General features: G+C 46.8%; 1 protein-coding gene across 1 annotated transcript in view; it reads left to right on the top strand.

The window, feature by feature from the left end:
* The window catches only part of PKDCC (protein kinase domain containing, cytoplasmic), an 84,982-nt gene that overhangs the window by 63,281 nt on the left and 1,771 nt on the right, over positions 1–19,930 (top strand). Inside the window, exon 6 of the mRNA XM_069608485.1 lies at positions 7,011–7,184. Coding sequence (XP_069464586.1) covers positions 7,011–7,184 — 174 coding nt within the window. The remainder of the gene's footprint in view (positions 1–7,010; positions 7,185–19,930) is intronic.

Genomic DNA, 19,930 nt, shown 5'->3' with positions numbered 1-19,930 from the left:
CCAGTGCGAATACTGTGAAAAACTGTACTTGCACCAGTGCAATGTTTCTGCAATAAGGCCCTGGTGATGTTTTAGTGTCTCTAGGCTTACCATGGTGCTCAACCAATTGGGTGGCTGCAAAAGCAGGTGGAATCTGCCAGTGATGCCCACGTTCTCCCAGCCACCCAAGCACCCCCCCACCCAGGTGCTTTACATGTTCTTGTCAAGTCTAGGCATGATATTAGATTGGCTATATTTATAACATTAAAATTGCACAGTTTGAAAAATCAGAGAACAATAAATGAATACAATTTGGATACTCAATAGTTGGATCAATTATTAACGACTACTGAGTACATTGAATTAGACATCTAAAACATTGATTGATATGATATGACTTGGACTTGTGTATCGCCAGAGATAGGATTGGCCTTTAACGTCTCTCATATTTAATAGCTGCTGACGAGGGATTCTACAGCTGTTTAATAGCTTACTTAACACCATTACCTTGCAGTAAGCGGAGAGCCTTATTCCTGAGATTTGGTTTAAATCTATTACCCACAAGGGAGGTCTCTGGGTTATTTCTATGATGTCATCTGATGGCCTCACTTGTCGCTTCGGCAGCAACCTGGAGGAAATAAGAGTCACTGCAACACCTTTATAAGGCATTGCCCAAGCTTACAAATGATCAGATATGAACATGACAAACATCTGTTTGATAAGGACAGACCAACTGCTGAACAGTCTAATGGATTGTGCTGATTTTGTATCTTATTGTAGTATTATATTGTGATGGGTTTAACCGTAACACAATAATGAAAAAATAAAAAAAACAAAAAATAGGAAACCGGAAACTGATTCCAAAAGGCATACACAGTAGCGTGTAGATAGATCACGTGCCTTGACTAATGGCAAGTCGCCCTGGACTTTTGAAGTGCTCTTATCCTTCCTCGCAACAAGGAACGTCCAACCTATGAAGAATAGAGGGGTGGCAATTAGAAGTTACTGACGGGTGCGAAAGAAAATTCGTGGACTCCGCTCCATGGCCGCCCTTTCCTGCAGCTTTCTTACAACATCGACGGACAGGAAGTGCGGATTTATGAGCGCATTTATAGTGATAGGCAAGTATATATTGGTTTTGGACCCCATTAGTCTGGAAATGGAGCCAACCCGTGACCTTTTAAAGTTGTGATTTAGGACTGGAAGCCTTCACATACCGCCAACTATTTTTAAGTAAGTCGACATTGTTGGCAGGACGGAGCACCTCGTTCCACGGCTGCTTTTGAAGCGGCCGGTTATTTTAAGTGCCATTGTGTATACAAGGGGAAACGATGAACAATATTTATGGAAGATTGTACATGAAGAGAAATGGCTTAATATGGAAAGGAGAAATAATGAGAGAGTTGCTGACGATGTGCGTGCGAGGGAGGCTGGCAGATAAAGAGACGGGCCAAGGGAAAGAAAGACAGCCCAGCACACGACTTGATACATGAGCGCATTTTCTGACTTCCGTGTGCTATGGGTACACACACGCGTGAAACACAAGCAATGTGTGTGTCGCCAGAGTGTGAAAATGGAAGCGACGTGCGCAAATGTCTTTGCACCGGCAGTTTCTGCCCAGATGACATGTAGGCATTTCCGGGGTGTTCCAGGGAAGAGACGGGTGCAACCTGGGCTGGGCCCTTAATAACCAACGAGTGCCCCTGTGACGCACGTACACGTGTCTTGTGTCTGGCCTGTACAAGAAGAGGCCAGGCAAAAGTGCAAGTGCAGTGCAGACATATCTCTCCAGACACCTGCCAATGAAACAGACATGCGCACAAAGAGCGTTACCTCTGTTTATCATCCCTGACAATCGAAAACATGCCTTGCAGGCCCACCACTTTCCATGTGCATTCTTCACCCACGTGATTGAAGGACGCCCTAAAACGTTGCCAGCCCTCACACAACTATGCGGGCACAGTCCAGGGCCATCAGAAGACTTTGTTGCCAAAACTGCAGATCCACCCTCTCTACTCCCAAACTTGCAACAGGAAGTCAACGCCAGGGGGATTATGTGGGCCAGCAAATGGGCCAGGGCTCAAGTCTTAAAAAAATAGTTGGGGGAGACTCTGACACACGCATAGGGAAGTGACGTCACAGTAACTGAACCGACCCCAAAACGAAATGTGCAAATTCAATTCAAATTGTCTTTCACAATGGAGAAAGTGCACTGACCAAATATGCATTTGCCAAGAGAACAGATTTTATTATGGCATTGCTGGCTAATTATAAAAACCTTTTAGAACTAAGAGTGTTTAACAAAAGACACCCTTTTGCAGGAGGATGTCAATACACTTTATTTCAGGAGTCAGTGCTGTGCTATTTGTGTGGACCTCACCCACTGTTTGAAGGGTGTATGTATTCACGCCCACATTTCAGGAGTCAGTGCTGTTCTATTTGTGTGGACCCCATGCACTGTTTGAAGGGTGCGTGTATTCGTGTCCGGAGGGGCATGCAAATGTAGCTGTTCTGGCTGCTTTTGCTTTGAGTTGGGGGTGTGCCGGGGGCGTTTTCCGGCCGCGACTTGCATAAACGGTTAATTTGCACACATAATTCCATGAATACTTGGTGTACGCTATGTGCAGGCTCCTGCAGTGTTGTTCTCGGCGCGCGGCCTTTGCGGGATATATGAACACTTTTCCATGAATCGGGCCCCTAGCCTCTAATCTAGGGCAACAATATAGAACAGCACTTGCATCCGTGACATTGAGACCACAGGCCTGTTTCGGAATGGTGACATGGCATGGCAAAAATCCCCACGCTCTGGTGGTGTCAAAGGTGCCCTGAGTGAAGAACAGTCCAGGTTCCCCAATGATGGTGGCTCTGCCCCATACCACACATTGGGGCTTCTCCACATGTGGGCAGCGGAGTTAGAAGCGGACTAATTTCGCCAGTTTGTGTAGGTCACTTATCTCCTCAGACCTCAATAAACTGGGCCTAAAGTGCCATTGACGTACAGCAACATTTCAACTTTCCCTTCCTTTTACAAACAGCCCTCTTACCGCCCCCACAACATCTAATGCAGAAAGGGCTGAAACTCAGTTGCACACTCACCCCTGCCTCAAAGTTTACAGTTCACGGGTTGTCTCGTTTGACCTCCAAAGCATCTGCAACCCCGTGTGAAGCACGAAGGTCGCCCTATCTTTTAAAAACCCTTCCGCAGATATTCACTCACGAATGCGGTGGCAAAGTGGCATGATTTGCAGCGTGCAAGTCCGAAATGAATAAATACACAAGTAAGCAGCAGCAGTAAACGTTCATCATGTTAGTCACTGGTGCCAACGGTCATTTCTACCTGAAAGAAAACCTGGAAATTACACAAATAGTGCACTGTATGCACAATTAAGCAATGCACAATGACACCAATGCCTTACTTACATATACTTGCTTGAAACATTTTCATTTACAACTTCCACACTAAATGGCCTGTCAGCTGTTTTTTGCGGAGACATTACTACATTGAACATGCGGGGGAACCGCCCGCAACCCCTGTTTTTGGTTTTTTTAACAAGGGGAGCAGGGATATCCCAGCAACCGGTCCCCATACCTAATGTCACCATATATAATGTCACCAATGGCTTTTCCCGGCGACATTATGTATGGGGACATTATTACCGGATATCCTGTCAGCCAGGTTGCAGGCATCTTTCCAAATGGGCGCCATCTTGGTACCGTGATTAACGCGCGATTTCGACTGAATGGTTCACGTCGAGTGGTTGACCAGAATATGACTGAGTGGAGTCATCGTTTGTTCAGGCAGTCACCCCAGTCTCTGTCTGGCAGCTCACACATTCCATTCAGAAGTGTTCACTTACATTTGCTGATGGAGGTGTGTGAACACAGAACCGAAGGAGCCCAAAGACGGGGCTGAGGAGACAGAGAGGGAGAGCAAGAAAGATTGAGACAAAGACACAGAGAGAGAAAGATAAACAAGAAAGAGCGAGACCGAAACAGAGAAACTGGGAGAGACAAGACAGAGTGCGATAGAGATAAAAGGAGACAGGGTGAACCAAAGTGACAACAAGACGGAGAGCTAGAGACAGACAGAAGACAGAAAGCGAGAAAAAAGGAGAGACGCAGAGTGAAAGAGAGCGAGTATAAGCCTGAGTGAAAGACTATACATACAATGAGAGATGCAACGAGAAAGAGGGAGAAACAAAAAGCAAGACCAACAGCGAGAGAAGGAAAGACAGACAAGGGTATGGAGTTGAGACCAAGAAAAACGGAGCCACATACACAGAGACAGAGATGCTGGGATGGAGCAAGACTGAGAGTGAAAGTGAGCGTGGGAGATTCAGAGGGAGTCAGTGAGATCAAGAGAAATGACTGAGACAGAAATAGAGACAGAAAGACGTCAGAGAGTGCCAGACACAGATACAGTGGGTCAGAGTGCAAGACGAGGGCGAAGCAGTGAGGCTGGGGGTGGCAGGGGGAGACAGAGCAAGAGAGTAGCGTAGTGAAAACCGGAGAATGAGAAATCGAGGCGGAACAGAAGTGAAGGTGCTTGGGGGAGGGGGGTGGGAGTGCGGGGGTCGAGCAATCCCGCAGTGCCGCGCAGACGAGCTGTGAGAGAATGAAACTGACATGCTTCATGTATTCATGTCCCAGAGGCCCGGCACGCAACTCCCCTTTTGTGTTAATCCAACTGGAGGAAAAACGAGACTTCCCTAATTAAAAAGCTGTTTTTCATTCATGTTCCGAAGGAGCCAGAAGCAGCGCGGCTTGCTCTGCAGATTAGGGGGGAGGGCCGGCAACGCTTGATCACGTCGCCCACTGACAGCCCTGCCCTGCTCGCTCCTCAGAACGGGGACACCATGTTACTTCATTAGCGGCCGCCGATTTAATGCCACATTCCACCCGGGCAGCGAGGAGGCACAGAGCCCGCATCAAAGCCTGCCCACCAGATTGCAGTAGCGGACGCATGCTATAGTGTGGATATTTAGCTGTAACGTGCTTCGTGCAACCCAGCAATGGCTCTCTGGCATTGCACACACTCTCCGGGCCTGATTTACAAAGCATCTCCCCAATGGGATTGCGCGATTGGAAAACGCTTTTGTAAAGCAGGCCCTCTATGTTGCTGCTACCACACGGACGAGTTTCACGATTAGATCTATGATTAGATAATAGGGATATTAGATGGGGGCCAGCAAGCCCATCACCTCTGCCCAAATCCTTGCTTCTCCTGCAGACCGTACATATTTTCGCGATTTACCCACACTTAGATCAAAACATTTATGTCTTCCTTGCAGGCTCGGACTGACGCGCAGGGCAATGAGACAATGTCCCACGGGACGGCCCATCAGGCTGTTGACGGACAGTTTTCTGGGCCAATGTGAGATCATTAATGGTCTTGTCCCCTCTGCAGCTGAAAGTTAAAAAATGAAGAATAATTAAGAGAAGTTACTAAACTAATGTGCTTTAACAGGCACAATTTCCACAAAATATGACCCCAAAATGTCCATCCAGATGCCACTGAACGAGTTTTTTCCTGAAGACTCACGAAATAAATGGGATATCTATTTTTTGTTCCGGAACTATTTTTGTCGTAGTCCGACATTGGTTCCATGTGAATATCTGAGGCTATTGTGGGTTCTGTTACTTATTTATTTATGCTGTTCAAACAATTGAAATCAAACAATGTGTGAGGCTATTGTGGGTTCTGTTATTTATTTATGTTGTTCAAACAATTGATCTCAAACCTTGTCATAGATTGTCTTTGAGATGTTGCTCTTAAAGCTGGGGTCATTTGATGTCATGAGCAGATCCTGTTGTGTGCAGGCTCTCTCCAGTACCCTTCTCCTGGAAACAGGGAGGGTGGAGAGTGCCAGGGCAGTGTTGCATCAAGATGCACCAAAGTGTTCCAAGCTCTTTACCCTTGGTGCTTTCTCAGGGGTGTGAAATTGCAGGCTCTGAACTTCCACGAAGACCTAAAACAATAGCGTTTCCTTGCCTGTTGGAGGGTAATCAATTCCGTGAATACATAGATTTTACGACATTTAATGCACGCATGTTAGGGCAGCAGAACCAAATGACTGAAAACAATACATTGAGAAAATATGAAGCAGCTGTGGGAAATGATGCAGGATTAGTGCCCAACATCACTTCTCTGCTCCTCCACTTTTGGAGGACTGCATCATTGCCATGAAGGAAAGTCAACAGTGGTATCATTCAGCTAGGCAACACAAGCTCTTCCAGCACAAGGAATATCCGAACATGGATGATGTTCTTTAAGGTCTCTGGCCTGGGCTTCAAAAATCATGAATACACCTTTAAATATGTTTCCCCACCTCCATCAGCCATCCTGACCACCTCATAACCTGTTTGTCCTTCACTGATGCGGGAAGTCCTGTTGGCACCCGGCATTCCTTCTGAGGGGCCATCCTTCAAGATAGTGCCGTCCCCTTGCCACTGCAGTACACGACATGCCACCATCATCACCCCCAAATTCATGAGCTCTGCAGCTCTCCATAAGTGGCACATTTACAAAAACAGTTTAATGCAATTTGTCTGCCAAACATTGATATTTAATTGAAACACACGGTACAACAATTGCATAGCTATGCATTTCGACAAACGGATTATGGGAAAACAGGAATTAAACAAAACAGTTATTTTTCTCAAATATTGTGCACTGTTCCCTTACCAGTACATTTCCAACATTTAGCAAAGGATGGTTTCTGTGATGTGTTTATGGTCTAATAACACATTGACTGCCATTGAATCGTTGATGTCTCTGTCTTCATTTGATTGGGTAGTGTATGATCTAAGAAGTCTGTTATCTATTTCAATGAATGTCACTAGATCCAGGAAGTCTGCCATCTATTTCAATGAGTGCCATGGGATCTCAGAAGCCTGTCATCTATTTCAATGAGCGCCATAGGATCTTAGAAGCCTGTCATCTATTTCCATGAGCCCATGGGATCTCAGAAGCCTGTCATCTATTTCAATGAGTGTCATTGATTCTAAGGTATCACTGTCATCTATTTCAGAGTTCAGACGGGTGCCTGAAGTTTCTATTCCTGACGAGGATTACAGGTGCTGGCCATCTTACCATCATAAAGGCTGTCTGCTCTCAGTGTTTGATGTCGCCGAAGCCATAGATGTCTGCGAGAATCATTCCCAATGCAACGCCTTTGTGTGGACCAACCAGACAACGTGGACAGGTAATTACTGCAGAAGTGATGCTGTACCAAGAGTTTTTTTAGTTTTTTTTACGAGAACAGCAATATGCTCCTTAAACATTGAAACTGCTGGTGTGTGTAAATTTCTGAGTGCCCGCTTTGAACCTAATGAGCAGCAGGCACTGGCAAGCAGCTGCCTGCCAGCACGGACGTGGAACAGAATAAAAGAGATGTTCTTTTCTGATGAATCATTCTACATCAAAGAGATTCAATGGATTTTAGAATGGCTCAGAGGCAGAAAATTGGATTTAGGGGCAAAATTGCTGAAAAGCCAAATTTGCTGAAGGCGGGCAGGTAAAAGGGATGGATTATTCGCCAAAATGGTCTAATAAAGGCATTCACTCTGTTTTGTTTACGGCATATAGATCATTTCGCCAAGGTGTTTGCTGCTCATTTCTCCTTTTTGATGTTCCTTTTGAGGTCTTGTGTTAATTTTCATGTCCTCACTTTCCTTACTTTGAACATTGCTTCCTTGGGCATTTCCGCTCAAGCCCGGCAGCTTGTTCATGTCTCTCTGCAGATCGGCTACAATATTAAACACATAAGCTCATTCTCTCAACTGCGACCTTGGGGATAAGAACATAGAAAGTTTGATTTTAGTCCTCCTGGGTACTACTAATCCTACTTTGGATTACTAAATCTGAAAATACATCATCCCGTGCTGGGATTTCGCCGGGTTCCATCTGCACTTCAATGCAAGCATCCCGGTTACATCACACGTGCTGTTAAAGGTGGGCGGCATATGCAGTAAACGAAATTGCCATCTGTTAAAATTAGCGTGGCACTCAAGCAGAGATGAACGTATCTACTCCAGTTCTAAGTCTCAATTATCAAAAGAGCAGGGCAGGTCTAAACTCTTAGGATGCCTGTCCTAGCGCCTGATTACGAGTTTGGCTTTATTAGCAGGGCTAATACCGGCAATCTGAATCCAATCAGCATTGCCGCATGTGGTAATGGTGAATCTCTGCCTAGTTATAGGTGTGTGTTACTCTCCAGAAGACTTCTTTAGGGAATGGTAGTATTATCGCAGATGGTAATATCACCAGCACCATTTCACTATTTGCAGTAGAGGTAGAACCACCACTCATTAGTAGGAAAGTTTTTCGCGCCTAGGAGTTTTCAGGCAGAGGGATAAAATCGGTTGTAATGGTAGTACTGTCTTATTTTACCACCACTGCAGATCTCACAATGAGGTCCATAATTTCCACAGCGTACCATACAAACATTTTAATAAGCAGAGCCTTTGCATCAATAATTATGTCTTTCAGCCATTAACACATAGCACTTAGTTTTAAAAATACAATTGCATCCCTCAACCGCCAGCTGGGGATGAGCATGGGCATCCACTGGAGGCGCTGTTTCCAGTTCAGCTCTCCAGTCGCACTGCCTCTGACATGGAGTCCATTCTTACTTCTCGATTTTGTGGCACTCAGCAAAGTCCCAACGCGGTTCCACCTTTATATCCTCTCTCACTACATGCCACCAAACACTCCTCTTCCTCCAGGCCATGCTCAGCCCTACGGCCCCTGCAACATCTTGTTCTCTCTCAGCCAATCACGTTTCCCCTATTGCTAATCTTAGCTCTCCAAAATAGGACACACTAGGACTGCCCTACTATCGCTTCTCGCACCTTCTCCCCATCACCGTTTACCTCTACCCTTTCGTCTCTACTATCTTTGCCTCCTGTTACTCCAACCAATCGCGCACACTTTCTCCTTGTGGCCAACCCATCTTGTGCTCAAGTGGACCTGGTGCCTCAGAGGTAATCAAGGAACTAGCACCCCCAACCTGCTTCTACCTCTCCCCTCACTTTAACCATTCTCTTGCTTCTGGGTCTTTTCGCTGCTTGCAATGTGTATGTGTAGGACAGTATGTGTCTGTCCTACACATGCCAAATACAAACTTCTGCTGATCACAAAAACTGTGCCATCTATTTGCTTGTCTCGTTGGCAACACTATTCCGAAATACTAGAGCATGGAGTGTTTAAGCAGATTGCTACTTACCTAGATACCAGTGGACTCTGCAAACCTCTGCAATCTGGGTTTCTCCATTGGTTTGCCAGGGAAATGACATTCTGCCCACGACTCCAGCTTTCTAACTACTGCTCATCCTTCCAAGCCACCTCAATTCTCCTTAATCTCTTCCAGGCCACTGACACCTCTGTCCGACTCGCCTCTAACATTGGCATCCATGACTCTCCCTTTGACTGGATCTCTGCCTACCTGTAAGACGGGTACTTTTCTAACTCTTTGAACACTGCCTCCACCACTTTCACTAGCACATCATTCCCAGAAAGAGTTGCCTAGGGCTCTGTTCCTGCTCCACTAGTCTTCATACTCTACACGTATTCTCTTGTTAAAATAATCTCTTCCTTAGGCTTCTCAAACTACCTTTTCACCAAAGACACACAATTTATCTTTTGCTACCAATCCATCACTCATGAATGATCCTTCTGTTTATCATTCTGTGTGTCTGTGACTTATCAAGGCGGGTCCTGATTACTGATCATTGTGTTAAGCGACACATGCAGCGGTACTTGCATTCAAAAAGTAGAGCCATACAGGTCACAAAATATGAAGCAAACTCTCCACCCAAAGTATTTCAGTCACACCTGTGGCCTACAATAAATGCAGATCAACACTGCAAAGTCAATATGACACACAAACAAAAAAGTTGCTGTTCCTGGCAAAACATGGATACCTGCAAGTTAAAAATGCAAATAAAATAAGAAAATAGAGCAGTTGTGTTGCCATGAAACATGCATGTTTATTGTTTATATGTTCAGCGCCAGTAAGATCCTAAACCAAGTCTACAGTGTGATCTACTTCTTGGTTGTGACTTTACTTGGAAGGCTGTATGTCAACCATGTGGCTCCTAACAGGTTCATACAAAACATATTGACAAATATCTGTGTCTTGGTTATGACTGCCAACGTGCCACTTTGTGATCCTTTTGCACCACTAGGTGGAAGCAGGAATTAGGCATACCCTGCAAACTCAGCTTTTGAGACTCACATCAACCCATTGAACAACCCTGCCCCTCAGCACCTTGCTAAACTCTGCCCCACAGTCAGTTATCCAGGCATAACATTCCACTTTCCAATGATGGAACCGGAAATGACTCAGTGTATGTTGAAATCCCATTCAATCTTGTGCCCCTAACATATCCCTCTGCATGCAGTATATACGACTGTATCCGAGTCATGCACCCCGAACCTAAAAGAATCCCTCTTCCTCTTGTATCCTGGTCCTATCATTTGAATGCTTGGAGCGAGCTTCTGTGCTTTGTCCAAAGCAAGATCTAATGACATACAGTGATTCCCACATCCTCCAATCCAACCCAGGTGTTGAATTCATCCCTGAAGAATAACTACCAAAAGTGAGTACCAGGCTGAGCGCAGGAATCCCTAATCTTCCCAAAACAAGTCACTCTTCCCCTGACTCCCTCCTGCTTCCTACCCACCCAATGCAGCATAACTATCTGTGCGCAAAAAGCCAGGGATGCAACTAAAACCCTTAATAGTTCTGCTTATTTGCAGGTTGCATAACCCACTACATATTGTGGCGTTAATCTCCCATTCCAAGGGCTTGAACAGGGGGTAAGAGCACGGCAGCCCAAGTTATTCACTTGGCATGATAACGAGGGCTCTGGGGCATTAACTCCCATTCCAGCCCTTGGGGGATTAAGGCTATTAGCACCCGGGTTGCCAAAGCAGTAACCCGGGATACAAAAAAAAAGGATTTTCCTTCGTTCAACAGGACGCCGTGCGTGTCCCGTTGAAGGAAGGAAAATACTTTACAAAGATGGCTGCCATGGAAAGGGAAGGCTGGGCTCCATGTGGGGCTCCTCTTCCTTTTCCATGGCGGCTGTTGGGAGCAGAGCGGAAGGTGCGGCGGGGACGGAGGGTGGGGGAAAGATGGTGGTGGGGGGAGCCGGCTGTCATCTTTTACTGACGGTTAAAGCCCACGTTCCTAGCCACCTGTTTGCTCCCCCACGCTAGGTTGCTAAAAGGGTATAGATACCGGGCAAACTACAATCACGGAAACGCCCCCCAGAATTGAGGACGCTCCTCATATTTGGGGTAGAGAAAACTGGCGAGTAAATGTTTTCAGAGGCAAGGCTGGAGACATGGTTCTGTAACGATCCAAACTGGCACACAAGTGGATGATTGGGGCCCTCTCCAGTGCCACCATCAACCTCAGGGGTAGGACTGGCTCTGTAATCCTCCCTGGTAGGCCCCGCCCTCCAAGGACATGTTATTGGCCTTGTCACACACCCCAAGTCTCGAATGGCTGTAGTGCACCCCAAAGCTCATGAAGACACCACCCATAGGAATCGCTAAAAATTCCTGCACCAAGCTTCGAACCTGTGACTGCAATTCCTGACCTTTGAGGGCAGACAAAGTGCTCATATGGGAAGCAGGCCCATTTCCCAATGCATCCCATGAGTGGAACCATGTGATGTACTCCAGCCACGGAAGCCCATTAGGCCTCAAACCCCCATGCACCATATGGATTGCTGCCACGGGAACTACAACTAGTCCTAACAGGACAAGATTTGGTCCATGTGAAATGCCCTCACGCCACCAGAGCGAGAGAACAAGGACACCCAACTACCCCCAGGCCATTTGTTAAGTGTGGTGTGAGGAGGACAATCCAGGTGCAAGGAAGTCTACATAACTAGATCAGATTCACCACTCTACACAAATACTCGCACTCCAAGTTAACCACCAGGGAGGGAAAAAAGGATAAGACTATCCCAGAACAACGGAATCAGAGGACAGACGTAAATGGGTGCAGCAGACTGGGTACCAGGGAACATGACCGAAAACACATCCAGCTGGTGTCAGATAAGGGCAGAGCCTGACCAGCAAACCCCAATCTGGGAGCCCCAGACCCAAGGCTAATCTCAGTGGGAGAAAGGCGAGGAGGAAGCCTCGTAACAGAGGTTGAAATGGAAGAATACTGTCATTACGCAATGCTTAACCAGTCCACCTCTCCCAGACTGGCCCAGCTGCAACAACATCCTCCCCACACTAACAGGAAGCCACAGGTCTAGATTAACCTCCACCGACCGTGGGTGGGCCCTGCTCAGGCGGAAGAGGAAATCCAAGCCAAGTAAGCACAACATGTCTGCAGTGAAGACATTCATGAGATAAATACATGGTGGTTGGTCGTGCACTGGGCATCCACTTGATGACAGGAATACTGCCTTGAAGAATGTGTATACATGTTAGGAACTGTAACCTAGAAACACTTGTGTACAGGCGCATCATAAATGCCACATCACATCGTATCTGAATGTATGAAGACCACGTCAGTGTATCTGTTTTGTGGTGAAAGGAATAGCATTGTAAAATATCTAACTACATAATTAGTCTGTGAACTTAAACAATTTCTATATGTTTAACACATAATGTAATGCTGATTATGATGCTTTTCAGCTGACAGTGTTTTTGGAGCATGTTGTTCAGCCGGCCGGCACACAAGTGTCTGGTGTGGGGAACACATCTTTCAGTACTGGGGCATTAAGGGTGGTGAGGTTAAATTGCTACAGAAAGGCTGACATGTGTTCAGTGCTTTCCTGCTATCAGTTACGACGTGTGCCCTGGTGACTACTAAGAGATCCCACTCAGCTGTTAGCGGGTCTATGTACTCCAGTGGCCGGGATCAGACGGCAGTGTTCAGACTCCGCAAACAGCAACACATGACACTGCATTGAAAGATTGTTTCAAATGAACCCTGCCGTGTGGATGGATTGATGGATTAATTGCAATCCCACCGGACGTGCCTTGCAGCCCCTTAACTTGCACTGATTCATTGCAAATCTGGAATATCTTTAGTGTTGGGCCAGAATGCATTATGCTATTAATTAAAGCAGAGGTTTTAGCATGGTGCAGCCCAGCTGGTACTTCGCAGTGCCCGACACGCCATCCGATGTGACCTTTTTGTTCTGCTCCAGTTTATCATTGAACATTGAGAGATTTATGACATGCAAAAACAGATTGGTGCACGCTGAAACATACTATCGTGACTTATACATTCCTAAAAGACCCCCCAGCCCCCCATCTGCACACCGACACCACATCGGATTGCTGTACCTGCAAATTTCCTATTCTTAATATGCACATCATGTTATGCTCTTACCCCCACTGACTTGCTGTCTTCCCTTTTCCGTACTCTCCATCTCGAACTCTCCGTTCCACCTCTCTCCTCAACCTTTCTATCCCCCCCCCGTGGCTCATGTACACCCTCCCGCTTCATTCCTGCCGCTTTACTCACCCCGGGACAATGGAATGCCCTTCCCCGGTCATTGACGCCAATCCATTAGTGGAACTCTTCAAAAACAGACTTAAGCTCCACCCATCAGCCCTCAGTGTCCCTCACCAAGAGACCCCAACCTATCCGTCCAGAAATTGGCACACGCCCATGTGCAATGTAAATAGGCCTATTGATCGCAAGTTATGGCACTAGGCCCTTTCTGCGTGTTAGTTATCTCTGTCCTTAGTGGCTATCCCCGGTCTATTTCTGGTATCATATCAAGTGGGTCACTGTCCATGTCCTGGTCCATGGTCCATATCGGGGAACTGGAAGCATTCTTCACCAAGCTCTTTTAACTATACCGCAGCCTGCTATACATTCTATGCATCCGACCCATGTGTACCATATGTTGAATGCTAGTTGTTGCCCAGAAATGGGAGGATGGCATGCACTTGAATCAATTCTGATTGGAGCTAAACGTGTTGTTCCTGCCTAGACCTCATAGTCCCGCAACATCCTCTTATTTGATTGCAGGTGCAGCAGTGGCTCACTTATTGCATGCCGACTCTTTGCTCATATGCAGAATAACTGTGAACTGCTATGGAATCCTCCACATGTATTGCTATGGTAGTCTATCTAGCTTGTGGGAAATGAGCAAGCATGACATTAGCTGCAGTAGTACAACAACCCTAGAGACACGAGGCCTACTAGCACTGGTCCACCCTGACAACAAACAAAATACTCCCAACAAAAAAAGAATAAGGAGAACAAATGCTCTACACAGCCCCACAAACATGTCCGATCAGTGGAACCAACAGAGCAGTGCCCCAGAAAAGGAAAATGCAACTTTTAAAAAATGTAGATTACAAAAAGATATGTTTTAGAATTAAAATGTATTTTTTTATTCGCCTGAAAATTCCCCTATTGGGAGTAAGAATTACCTGTTTACTCCATAAAAAAATGGTACTCACAACTTCCAAAAGTACGAAAATTCTGCCACTTTAAATCTCATCGGTAGCCCACACTACAAAGGGTGGTGTGTAGGAAGATCCCGCTATGTAGCCAGTCATGGCACGCTATTGCGAATGGATTTATAACCTATTTCCACTCTCTGATGTGTTTTGGCGCTCTCTAATCTTACCCACTAACCTTTCACCTTCTGCGCTCAAACACTCCACATGCAGAGCAAGTAAGCCACTCACACAGGGCATTTTACACCACCCCCAACAGACTTCAAGCAACAAAACACTACACCTCTACAACCACGTATATACTACAGCCCCGGCCAAATATCCTGCCACTATATGCACACACGTTCTCCATTCTGTACACAAACACCTCTATGGCCCATGCACAGACCACCTAGATGCTCACCTGCAGGCAGGGCAGAGGGCACTTCCGGCTCTTCCTTAAGTAATCATGCATGTTGCAACTATTCGGGCAGTGTGCAGACATGAAAACCGCGTGTAGGAAATTTGCACTGACATCTTAAACAGCGAGCTGCATAAAGAACCATCTTTTGTCTTTCACGCAGACCACAAGTTGGGGCCTTGCTATTGGCCACCTTTTGTTCTTTCACGCAGATCACACGGCGAGGCCTTGCTATTGGCAACCTTTTGTTCTTTCATGCAGACCACACGGCGAGGCCTTGCTATTGGCCACCTTTTGTTCTTTCACACAGAGCACAAGGCGAAGCCTTGCTATTGGCCCTCTTTTGTTCTTTCACGCAGACCACAAGGTGAGGCCTTGCTATTGGTTACCTTTTGTTCTTTAACGCAGACCACACGGCGAAGCCTTGCTATTCGCCATCTTTTGTTTTTTCTCATGCAAACCAAAAGGTGAGGCCTTGCTATTGGCCATCTTTCGTTCTATCATGCAAACCCCAAGGCGAGGCTTTGCTATTGCCCATCTTTTGTTCTTTCTCATGCAGACCACAAGGTGAGGCCTTGCTATTGGCCACCTTTTGTTCTTTCACGCAGACCACAAGGCGAGGCCTTGCTATTGGCCACCTTTTGTTCTTTCACTCAGACCACAATGCGAGGCCTTGCTATTGGCCATCTTTTGTTCTTCCACTCATACCACGAGGTGAGGCCTTGCTATTGGCCATCTTTTGTTCTTTCACGCAGACCACAAGGCGAGGCCTTGCTATTGGCCACCTTTTGTTCTTTCACTCAGACCACAAGGCGAGGCCTTGCTATTGGCCATCTTTTGTTCTTTCACTCAGACCACAAGGCGAGGCCTTGCTATTGGCCATCTTTTGTTCTTTCACTCAGACCACAAGGCGAGGCCTTGCATTGGCCATCTTTTGTTCTTTCACGCAGACCACAAGGTGAGGCCTTGCTATTGGCCATCTTTTGTTATTTCGCGCAGACCACAAGGCGAGGCCTTGCTATTGGCCATCTTTTTTTCTTTCTCACACAGACCACAAGGCAAGGCCTTGCTATTGGCCATCTTTTGTTCTTTCTCAAGCAGACCACAAGGTTAGGCCTTGCTATTGGCCATCTTTTGTTCTTTCTCACGCAGACCACAAGGCGAGGCCTTGCTATTGGCCATCTTTTGTTCTTTCTCACACAGACCACAAGGTGAGGCCTTGCTATTGGCCATCTTTTGTTATTTCACGTAGACCACAAGGCGAGGCCTTGCTATTGGCCATCTTTTTTTCTTTCACGCAGATCACACGGCGAGGCCTTGCTATTGGCCACCTTTTGTTCTTTCATGCAGACCACACGGCGAGGCCTTGCTATTGGCCACCTTTTGTTCTTTCACACAGAGCACAAGGCGAAGCCTTGCTATTGGCCCTCTTTTGTTCTTTCACGCAGACCACAAGGTGAGGCCTTGCTATTGGTTACCTTTTGTTCTTTCACGCAGACCACACGGCGAAGCCTTGCTATTCGCCATCTTTTGTTTTTTCTCATGCAAACCAAAAGGTGAGGCCTTGCTATTGGCCATCTTTCGTTCTATCATGCAAACCCCAAGGCGAGGCTTTGCTATTGCCCATCTTTTGTTCTTTCTCATGCAGACCACAAGGTGAGGCCTTGCTATTGGCCACCTTTTGTTCTTTCACGCAGACCACAAGGCGAGGCCTTGCTATTGGCCACCTTTTCTTCTTTCACTCAGACCACAAGGTGAGGCCTTGCTATTGGCCATCTTTTGTTCTTCCACTCAGACCATGAGGAGAGGCCTTGCTATTGGCCATCTTTTGTTCTTTCACGCAGACCACAAGGCGAGGCCTTGCTATTGGCCACCTTTTGTTCTTTCACTCAGACCACAAGGCGAGGCCTTGCTATTGGCCATCTTTTGTTCTTTCACTCAGACCACAAGGCGAGGCCTTGCTATTGGCCATCTTTTGTTCTTTCACTCAGACCACAAGGCGAGGCCTTGCTATTGGCCCTCCTTTGTTCTTTCACGCAGACCACAAGGCGAGGCCTTGCTATTGGCCATCTTTTTTTCTTTCTCACACAGACCACAAGGTTAGGCCTTGCTATTGGCCATCTTTTGTTCTTTCTCACGCAGACCACAAGGTGAGGCCTTGCTATTGGCCATCTTTTGTTCTTTCTCACACAGACCACAAGGTGAGGCCTTGCTATTGGCCATCTTTTGTTATTTCACGTAGACCACAAGGCGAGGCCTTGCTATTGGCCATCTCTTTTTCTTTCTCACACAGACCACAAGGCGAGGCCTTGCTATTGGCCGTCTTTTGCTCTTTCTCAAGCAGACCACAAGGTGAGGCCTTGCTATTGGCCATCTTTTGTTCTTTCTCACGCAGACCACAAGGCGAGGCCTAGCTATTGGCCATCTTTTGTTCTTTCTCACACAGACCACAAGGTGAGGCCTTGCTATTGGCCATCTTTTTTTCTTTCTCACACAGACCACAAGGCGAGGCCTTGCTATTGGCCGTCTTTTGTTCTTTCTCAAGCAGACCACAAGGTGAGGCCTTGCTATTGGCCATCTTTTGTTCTTTCTCACACAGACCACAAGGTGAGGCCTTGCTATTGGCCATCTTTTGTTATTTCACGTAGACCACAAGGCGAGGCCTTGCTATTGGCCATCTTTTTTTCTTTCTCACACAGACCACAAGGCGAGGCCTTGCTATTGGCCGTCTTTTGTTCTTTCTCACGCAGACCACAAGGCGAGGCCTTGCTATTGGCCATCTTTTTTTCTTTCTCACACAGACCACAAGGCGAGGCCTTGCTATTGGCCATCTTTTGTTCTTTCTCACGCAGACCACAAGGCGAGGCCTTGCTATTGGCCATCTTTTGTTCTTTCTCACACAGACCACAAGGTGAGGCCTTGCTATTGGCCATCTTTTGTTATTTCACGTAGACCACAAGGCGAGGCCTTGCTATTGGCCATCTTTTTTTCTTTCTCACACAGACCACAAGGCGAGGCCTTGCTATTGGCCGTCTTTTGCTCTTTCTCAAGCAGACCACAAGGTGAGGCCTTGCTATTGGCCATCTTTTGTTCTTTCTCACGCAGACCACAAGGCGAGGCCTAGCTATTGGCCATCTTTTGTTCTTTCTCACACAGACCACAAGGTGAGGCCTTGCTATTGGCCATCTTTTTTTCTTTCTCACACAGACCACAAGGCGAGGCCTTGCTATTGGCCGTCTTTTGTTCTTTCTCAAGCAGACCACAAGGTGAGGCCTTGCTATTGGCCATCTTTTGTTCTTTCTCACACAGACCACAAGGTGAGGCCTTGCTATTGGCCATCTTTTGTTATTTCACGTAGACCACAAGGCGAGGCCTTGCTATTGGCCATCTTTTTTTCTTTCTCACACAGACCACAAGGCGAGGCCTTGCTATTGGCCGTCTTTTGTTCTTTCTCACGCAGACCACAAGGCGAGGCCTTGCTATTGGCCATCTTTTGTTCTTTCTCACTCAGACCACAAGGTGAGGCCTTGCTATTGGCCATCTTTTGTTATTTCACGAAGACCACAAGGCGAGGCCTTGCTATTGGCCATCTTTTTTTCTTTCTCACAAAGACCACAAGGCGAGGCCTTGCTATTGGCCATCTTTTGTTCTTTCTCAAGCAGACCACAAGGTGAGGCCTTGCTATTGGCCATCTTTTGTTCTTTCTCACGCAGACCACAAGGCGAGGCCTAGCTATTGGCCATCTTTTGTTCTTTCTCACGCAGACCGCAAGGCGAGGCCTTGCTATTGGCCATCTTTTGTTCTTTCTCACGCAGACCACAAGGTGAGGCCTTGCTATTGGCCATCTTTTTTTCTTTCTCACACAGACCACAAGGCGAGGCCTTGCTATTGGCCGTCTTTTGTTCTTTCTCAAGCAGACCACAAGGTGAGGCCTTGCTATTGGCCATCTTTTGTTCTTTCTCACACAGACCACAAGGTGAGGCCTTGCTATTGGCCATCTTTTGTTATTTCACGTAGACCACAAGGCGAGGCCTTGCTATTGGCCATCTTTTTTTCTTTCTCACACAGACCACAAGGCGAGGCCTTGCTATTGGCCGTCTTTTGTTCTTTCTCACGCAGACCACAAGGCGAGGCCTTGCTATTGGCCATCTTTTTTTCTTTCTCACACAGACCACAAGGCGAGGCCTTGCTATTGGCCATCTTTTGTTCTTTCTCACGCAGACCACAAGGCGAGGCCTTGCTATTGGCCATCTTTTGTTCTTTCTCACACAGACCACAAGGTGAGGCCTTGCTATTGGCCATCTTTTGTTATTTCACGTAGACCACAAGGCGAGGCCTTGCTATTGGCCATCTTTTTTTCTTTCTCACACAGACCACAAGGCGAGGCCTTGCTATTGGCCGTCTTTTGCTCTTTCTCAAGCAGACCACAAGGTGAGGCCTTGCTATTGGCCATCTTTTGTTCTTTCTCACGCAGACCACAAGGCGAGGCCTAGCTATTGGCCATCTTTTGTTCTTTCTCACACAGACCACAAGGTGAGGCCTTGCTATTGGCCATCTTTTTTTCTTTCTCACACAGACCACAAGGCGAGGCCTTGCTATTGGCCGTCTTTTGTTCTTTCTCAAGCAGACCACAAGGTGAGGCCTTGCTATTGGCCATCTTTTGTTCTTTCTCACACAGACCACAAGGTGAGGCCTTGCTATTGGCCATCTTTTGTTATTTCACGTAGACCACAAGGCGAGGCCTTGCTATTGGCCATCTTTTTTTCTTTCTCACACAGACCACAAGGCGAGGCCTTGCTATTGGCCGTCTTTTGTTCTTTCTCACGCAGACCACAAGGCGAGGCCTTGCTATTGGCCATCTTTTGTTCTTTCTCACTCAGACCACAAGGTGAGGCCTTGCTATTGGCCATCTTTTGTTATTTCACGAAGACCACAAGGCGAGGCCTTGCTATTGGCCATCTTTTTTTCTTTCTCACAAAGACCACAAGGCGAGGCCTTGCTATTGGCCATCTTTTGTTCTTTCTCAAGCAGACCACAAGGTGAGGCCTTGCTATTGGCCATCTTTTGTTCTTTCTCACGCAGACCACAAGGCGAGG

This window comes from Ambystoma mexicanum, chromosome 4q (assembly GCF_040938575.1).
Source record: "Ambystoma mexicanum isolate Mex_15411 chromosome 4q, UKY_AmexF1_1, whole genome shotgun sequence".
In the NCBI taxonomy this organism is placed as follows: domain Eukaryota; kingdom Metazoa; phylum Chordata; class Amphibia; order Caudata; family Ambystomatidae; genus Ambystoma; species Ambystoma mexicanum.
Note: the sequence above shows the minus strand (reverse complement) of the source record. Positions and strands in the feature narration are given on the sequence as shown.